Below are 6,711 nucleotides of genomic sequence, written 5' to 3' on the forward strand. Positions count from 1 at the left end.
AAAGAATGGATTGTCATGAAAAAGTAATGATCTATAGAAAGACTAGAACTTTTCGCAAGATCCTTTTGATCTTGAAGCAAAATTAAGTATTAAGATAGAAGATACTATATAATGCAACAAGTAATCTTAGAACCATCTAGTTCCTAAAAGTATACCATGAATTAATAACACGCATTTCCTCCATCCAAATCGAGTTCATCTTTGTTGTTTTCTTAAATGATTAAACTTGTCTAATTTTAACCAAGTTTTACTGGAAAATATTCAAAATTTCCAGTACTAAATAAATATACTATCAAAATATATCATATAGTGTATCTAATGCATTTAGTTTGATGTTGTGGATGTGTGCTATTTTTTTAAATTTGGCAAAATTTAGTGAAATTTATTTCAAGACGGACCTAAAACGACTTAAGACAAATCTAAGATATATGGTTGATTAAAAGAACATTGAAGGTAAAAAAACATTTGCAATACGAATCATGGATACAAGAATATTATGTCAAGGAAATACATAAGTATTAGCAAAACCATTGGTATGAAGTGCTTCGGTTGTGAAGCAGATCGTCTTCCTCTGTTATAGGTTGATCACTTGAGTACAGAGTGCGCTAGTGTAATTTAGAAGTAACATTTTGTCTAATAAAAAGGAAAGAAAGAAAGAAATAAAGAAAGAAAGAAAATCGGGCAAGTAAACATGTTGGGCGTGTTTGTTTGCCTAGACAGCAGGCAGGGACAAGCTCTAGAGGTGCAACATCATTTGTTTGTTTATCTAGACTTTGTTGGAGCCTGTGCAGCATAGAACCCAAATCGCCCTTAGGCCAGGCCAGGAGGAAATGAAAGTAAGGCTCTTTTCTCCGGAGCGCGGCTCGCTCGGGCTTTGATGCAGGCGCAGGTGGTTGGTGAGTGTGGCTGAAGTGTTGGCCCTCGAGCGCAGCGTAGTCAAACAAATATATGTGCAGACCAGGCTCAACAGATACAAGTCCACCAAGGCCTTGTTTAGATTACATCCAAATTCCAAGTTTTTTCACTCTCTCTCCATCACATCAATTTTTAGCCGCTTGCATGGAGTATTAAATGTAGGTAAAAAAAATAACTAATTGCACAGTTTAGTTCGAAATCACGAGATGAATCTTTTGAGCCTAGTTGGTCCACAATTGGACAATATTTGTCAAATAAGACGAAAGTGCTACTATTCATCGGGTTGAAATTTTTTCGTAATCTAAACGAGACCCAAATAGAAAGGAGCTGCTATCTGATAATATCTATGTTCTACTCGTCCGTTCATGGTTCAGGTTGCTCAGTGTAGATAAACAAACAGGCCGGCACTACGTGGCTGTCACGTCGTGGGGCCGCGTCCCAAAAGCTCGGGGATGGGGGAAACGCGTCAATGACGATAAACCGCGTCATGACGCAGCAGCATGTCACATCGGTTACGGGCAGGCTGAGATCTTTCCATACAGGGTAGTACAGTACTCCAGGTGGCTTCCTTGGGCAGCACATGTAGAGTTGGATTCCTTAAGAGCCGAAGCAAAGCATTAGCACCGCCGTATACAACGTCGGCAAGCCGAAGACGCGCGCGCCGCCGTCGACCTAACTCGCTGTAGTATATAAGTAATATATAATGTATACGCATACGGCTGCGACGTCGAATCCCACGCGCGCTGCGCCGGAGTTTTGCCGCGGGTGCGTGTCGCATGTCGACGCTGCTTCGCTGGCGGTGGCAAGGAGCCGTCGTAAATAGATAGCCACGTCCACGTGGGCGTGCGCGAGATGTTCACACCACGGTCAATGTCGTGTATCCAGGTCTCTCTCATCAGTTACGAGCAGCACATTCAGTCTTTGGGGAACATACAGGAGTCCTTCGGGTCCAGACCCGTGGAATTGCCTGCTACTAGCCATGCTAGTACAGCAGTACTACCTCGAGAGTAGAAAACCAACCTCGAGAGTTATACCTTTCCCTTCAGCTTCCAGCTGCTTTCCCTTGAAGTTGAACCAACGTCCTTGCGGTTATACCTTGTATCATGGGAAAACGGCTCGATGCCTTCATAAACGGAATGAAAACAACCGCCTCAAAATAGCTGTGGCGGCCTTCCTGGCAGCTTCCCCGACCGTTTGGGACGGAAGGAAGCAAATCCGACCCCCTTATAAGACGTGACATCTTCCTCCTCCAGGATACCAGCAGCTGTTTCAATCCAGAATATCAGCACATGTTCGCTTAGCTGATAAGCGGTTGACTGATTTATTGTGAGAGAAAAATCCTATTGATTAGCTGAAGCAAACAGCGCGCAAGCCGTGAGCACAGAAAAAAAAAAAAAACAACGGTCGCCGTCATCATCACAGGCGTCGCATCGTCTGTCCTTGACCTGCACACTCTGCATTCACGTGGCTTGGATCGATTCACCGATTCATCGCTGCCTTCCTTTGTTTTTCAATCGGGTTTCTGGACAAATCGGAGTTGCCTGCTTGTGCTCACCTTCCCCTTTCGGTGGAGGCTCGTCTTCATTCCTTTGCACAAATGGAGTGCGCTGACTACCTGATCGAGGTGGGCAGAATGGCGACGGCGGCGGACCCGCTGCGGTGGACGAAGCAATGGAGGAAGGCCACCAACGTCATCCGGACGTGCCACAGGCTAGCCCGCCTCACTCTCTCCCGGGCCATCCTGCGACGGACCGGCTCCTACGTCGAAATCAAGATCCACGACGAGACCGACGGCGACTGCGACGCCGGCGCCGCCGCCGCCAGCACGTCGCAGTACGGCGACGCTGACGCCGCGCCGGCGGAGTTCTCTGTCGCCGCGGACGACGAGGGCTTCAGGCGCCTGGTCAAGGACAAGCGCCACGACTCCTTCCGCCGCCTGGGCGGCGCCGCCGGGATCGCGTCCGCGCTGGCGTCGGACGCGGAGGCCGGCATCCGCGGCGACGACCGCGACGTGCGGCGCCGCCGGGAGGCCTTCGGCGGGAACACGTACCCGCGGAGGAAGCCCAAGGGGTTCTGGACCCACGTGTGCGACGCGCTCAACGACGTCTTCCTCCTCGTGCTGCTCGTCTGCGCCGCCGTCTCGCTGGGCTTCGGCATCAAGGAGCACGGCCTCAAGGACGGCTGGTACGACGGCGTCAGCATCTTCCTCGCCGTCTTCCTCGTCGCCGCCGTGTCGGCGGTCAGCAACCACGGCCAGGCCAGGCGCTTTGACAGGCTCGCCACCGAGTCCGACAACATCGCCGTCGCCGTCGTGCGCGGCGGCAGGAGGCAGGAGGTCTCCATCTTCGACGTCGTCGTGGGCGACGTCGTGGTGCTCAACATCGGCGACGTCGTGCCTGCGGACGGCGTCTTCTTGCAGGGCCACGCGCTGCAGGTGGACGAGTCCAGCACGACCGGCGAGTCGCACCCTGTTGACGTCGACGCCAAGAAGAGCCCCTTCCTCGCCTCCGGCGTCAAGGTCATCGATGGATACGGCCACATGCTCGTCACCGCCGTCGGCACGGACACCACCTGGGGTGAGATGATGGGCAGCATCACCAGGGAGAAGACCGAGCCGACGCCGCTCCAGGAGCGCCTCGAGGGCCTTACCTCCAGCATCGGCAAGGTCGGGATCGCCGTCGCGGTGCTCGTCTTCGCCGTGCTCACCGCGCGGCACTTCACGGGAAGCACCAGGGACGAGCAGGGCAAGCCGACGTTCGACAGGCAGCACGTCACCTTCAACAGCGTCTTCACCGCGCTCGTTGGCATCTTCCAGCAGGCCATCACCATCATCGTGGTGGCGATTCCCGAGGGCCTCCCGCTCGCGGTCACGCTGACTCTCGCCTTCTCCATGAAGCGGATGGTCAAGGAGCACGCGCTGGTGCGCACGCTCTCGGCGTGCGAGACCATGGGCTCGGTAACCGCCATTTGCACCGACAAGACGGGCACTCTCACGCTGAATCAGATGAAGGTGACGGAGTTCTGGGTCGGCACCGACCACCGACCCAAGGAGGTCACCGGCGCCGTCGTCAGCTTGCTGCGCCAGGGGGCTGGGCTCAACACCACCGGAAGCGTGTACAAGCCGAACAACGCCTCGCCGCCGGAGATATCGGGCAGCCCGACGGAGAAGGCTCTGCTGTCCTGGGCCATGGAGGAGCTCAGCATGGACGCCGACGCGCTGAAGAGGAGCTGCAAGGTGTTGCACGTCGAGGCGTTCAACTCCGACAAGAAGCGTAGCGGCGTGATGATCATGGACAACGCGACTGGCGCGGTGACCGCTCACTGGAAAGGCGCCGCGGAGATGGTTTTGGCGAGCTGCTCAACGTATGTCGGTTCAGACGGCGCGGCACGCGAACTCGACGCGGGGAAGAGGAGGAAGCTCGAAGAGATCATCAGTGAGATGGCGGCCGCCAGCCTCCGGTGTATCGCCTTCGCCTACAAGCATGTCGACGGTGAGCACTCCAAGATCGACGACGAAGGGCTGACACTACTCGGCTTCGTCGGCCTGAAGGACCCCTGCCGGCCAGAGGTCAGGACTGCCATTGAGGCCTGCACCAAGGCGGGCGTCGCGGTGAAGATGGTCACGGGCGACAACATCCTCACGGCCCGTGCCATCGCCATGGAGTGCGGAATCATCTCGAACAGCGACCGTGACGCCATTGTGATCGAGGGGCAAGAGTTCCGCGCCATGTCGCCGCAGGAGCAGCTGGACATCGTGGACCGCATCCGCGTCATGGCGCGGTCTCTGCCCATGGACAAGCTGGTGCTGGTGCAGCGCCTGAAGCAAAGGGGCCACGTGGTCGCGGTCACCGGCGACGGGACCAACGACGCACCGGCGCTCAAGGAGGCCGACGTGGGCCTGTCCATGGGCATCCAGGGCACCGAAGTCGCCAAGGAGAGCTCCGACATCGTCATCATGAACGACAACTTCGACACGGTGGTGACGGCCACCCGGTGGGGCCGCTGCGTCTTCAACAACATCCAGAAGTTCATCCAGTTCCAGCTCACCGTCAACGTCGCCGCGCTCATCATCAACTTCGTGTCGGCGTTAACCTCTGGCAAGATGCCGCTGTCGACCGTGCAGCTGCTGTGGGTGAACCTGATCATGGACACCATGGGCGCGCTGGCGCTGGCGACAGACACGCCCACCAAGGGGCTCATGCGCCGCCCGCCCATCGGCCGCACGGCGCCGCTCATCAGCAACGCCATGTGGCGCAACCTCGCCGCGCAGGCGGCGTTCCAGGTCGCCGTCCTCCTGGCGCTGCAGTACCGCGGTCGGGAGATCTTCGGCGTCAGCGAGAAGGCCAACGGCACCATGATCTTCAACGCCTTCGTGCTCTGCCAGGTGTTCAACGAGTTCAACGCGCGGGAGATCGAGCGGAGGAACGTCTTCGCTGGCGTGCTCCGCAACAAGATGTTCCTGGGCATCGTCGCCGTGACGATCGCCATGCAGGTGCTCATGGTGGAGCTGCTCACGAGGTTTGCCGGCACCCAGAGGCTTGGCTTGCCCCAGTGGGGTGTCTGTGTCGCCATTGCCGCGATGTCGTGGCCCATTGGATGGGCCGTCAAGTTCATCCCCGTGCCTGAGCGGCCGCTACGTCAGATCTTAGCAACCAGGAGGAAATTATTCTAAGCATTATACTAGGATGAGGACACAATAATGTTTATTTAATTGAACTCATTTATTTTTTTATTGTAAAAAATACAGTTTACTGAGTTAATGGATTTGTTATATGCTCATCTACTGTATTCCAAGTCCTCCTTTATCTTTTGGTGGACGGACGTTCTGAGATTGAGCTCACTCTATCCTAGCATCACTGTGTGTAGTCTTGAGATGCCTAGGTTGATCTCCTCCGACTTGGACCAACGATCGAGTCGGGCCTTGATCCCGTGTCCTGATCGAGGACACCCAGCCGTACACTTGGCTGGTGGGTCCCCGTCGCGCAACGCTATATAAAGGAGGTGGGGGCCGGGGGCTCGGGCTATGAGGTTCGCCGCCGCCCACAGTACCCACCTACAAACCTTAACCGATCTAGAGGGAGGCGCTGACAGCGACGGGAAGCTCCACCACCACTGTTCTCGACACCCGCCGCTGTCACTGGACTTCACCCCAGGATGCCGCTGTCGCCGGACACCGTCGCCATGGCTTCCTCCACCATGCCCAATGGTCAGCGACTTCTGACCCTCTGTGTGGGGACCCGCCGGTTAATTCGCTTAAATTGAGTGTCATCCACTTGACTAACCCAATTTAAGCAAACAAACATTGGTGACTCTCTAGGAGCGCACGTAGCAACCCCTCTTCAAGATCAGGTTGAGTATCATACCACAACAGCCTCCACAACTCAAGATCACATCTCATCATCGGAGCACATAATAATTCAGCGGAAACATATATTAGAAGTCTTGTTGAATATAATCAATCAATTATACAACATAAGACTAAATGTAGTGTGAACCAAACGACTCTCTTAACAACATCGCTATGCTATGGATCACTCATATAGCTAATAACTAGTGGTCGCCTTGCCCATGGGCGTCGCCACCATAATCTGGACAACTCCTGCCATTCACCCACTTTGCCACCAACGACGGGGTGAGATGTCCGCCAATGTCCTTTACCTGCAAAACAATTTAACGACAGCACCGTGAGTACATTGCGTACTCGTAGGACTTAATTCCAACATATAATATTTGGTGGATGCATAAGGTGATTACCAGGCATTTGTATAAGCGCAGAAAGCAATGATGTTCATTAAG

General features: G+C 54.6%; 1 protein-coding gene across 1 annotated transcript; it reads left to right on the forward strand.

Annotated features, from left to right (window-relative positions):
- Positions 1-2,193: 2,193 nt before the first annotated feature.
- LOC136488823 (calcium-transporting ATPase 7, plasma membrane-type-like) lies at positions 2,194-5,618 on the forward strand. Its single transcript, XM_066485628.1, has one exon. The coding sequence runs from the start codon at positions 2,513-2,515 to the stop codon at positions 5,585-5,587; it is 3,075 nt and encodes a 1,024-aa protein (XP_066341725.1). The 5' UTR covers positions 2,194-2,512; the 3' UTR covers positions 5,588-5,618.
- Positions 5,619-6,711: the final 1,093 nt, after the last annotated feature.

This window comes from Miscanthus floridulus, chromosome 1 (assembly GCF_019320115.1).
Source record: "Miscanthus floridulus cultivar M001 chromosome 1, ASM1932011v1, whole genome shotgun sequence".
NCBI lineage: Eukaryota > Viridiplantae > Streptophyta > Magnoliopsida > Poales > Poaceae > Miscanthus > Miscanthus floridulus.

What these genes read in the sequence shown, in the direction of transcription:
- LOC136488823 (XM_066485628.1), top strand. Translation starts at nt 2,513, where the DNA reads ATGGAGTGCGCTGACTACCTGATCGAGGTGGGCAGAATGGCGACGGCG.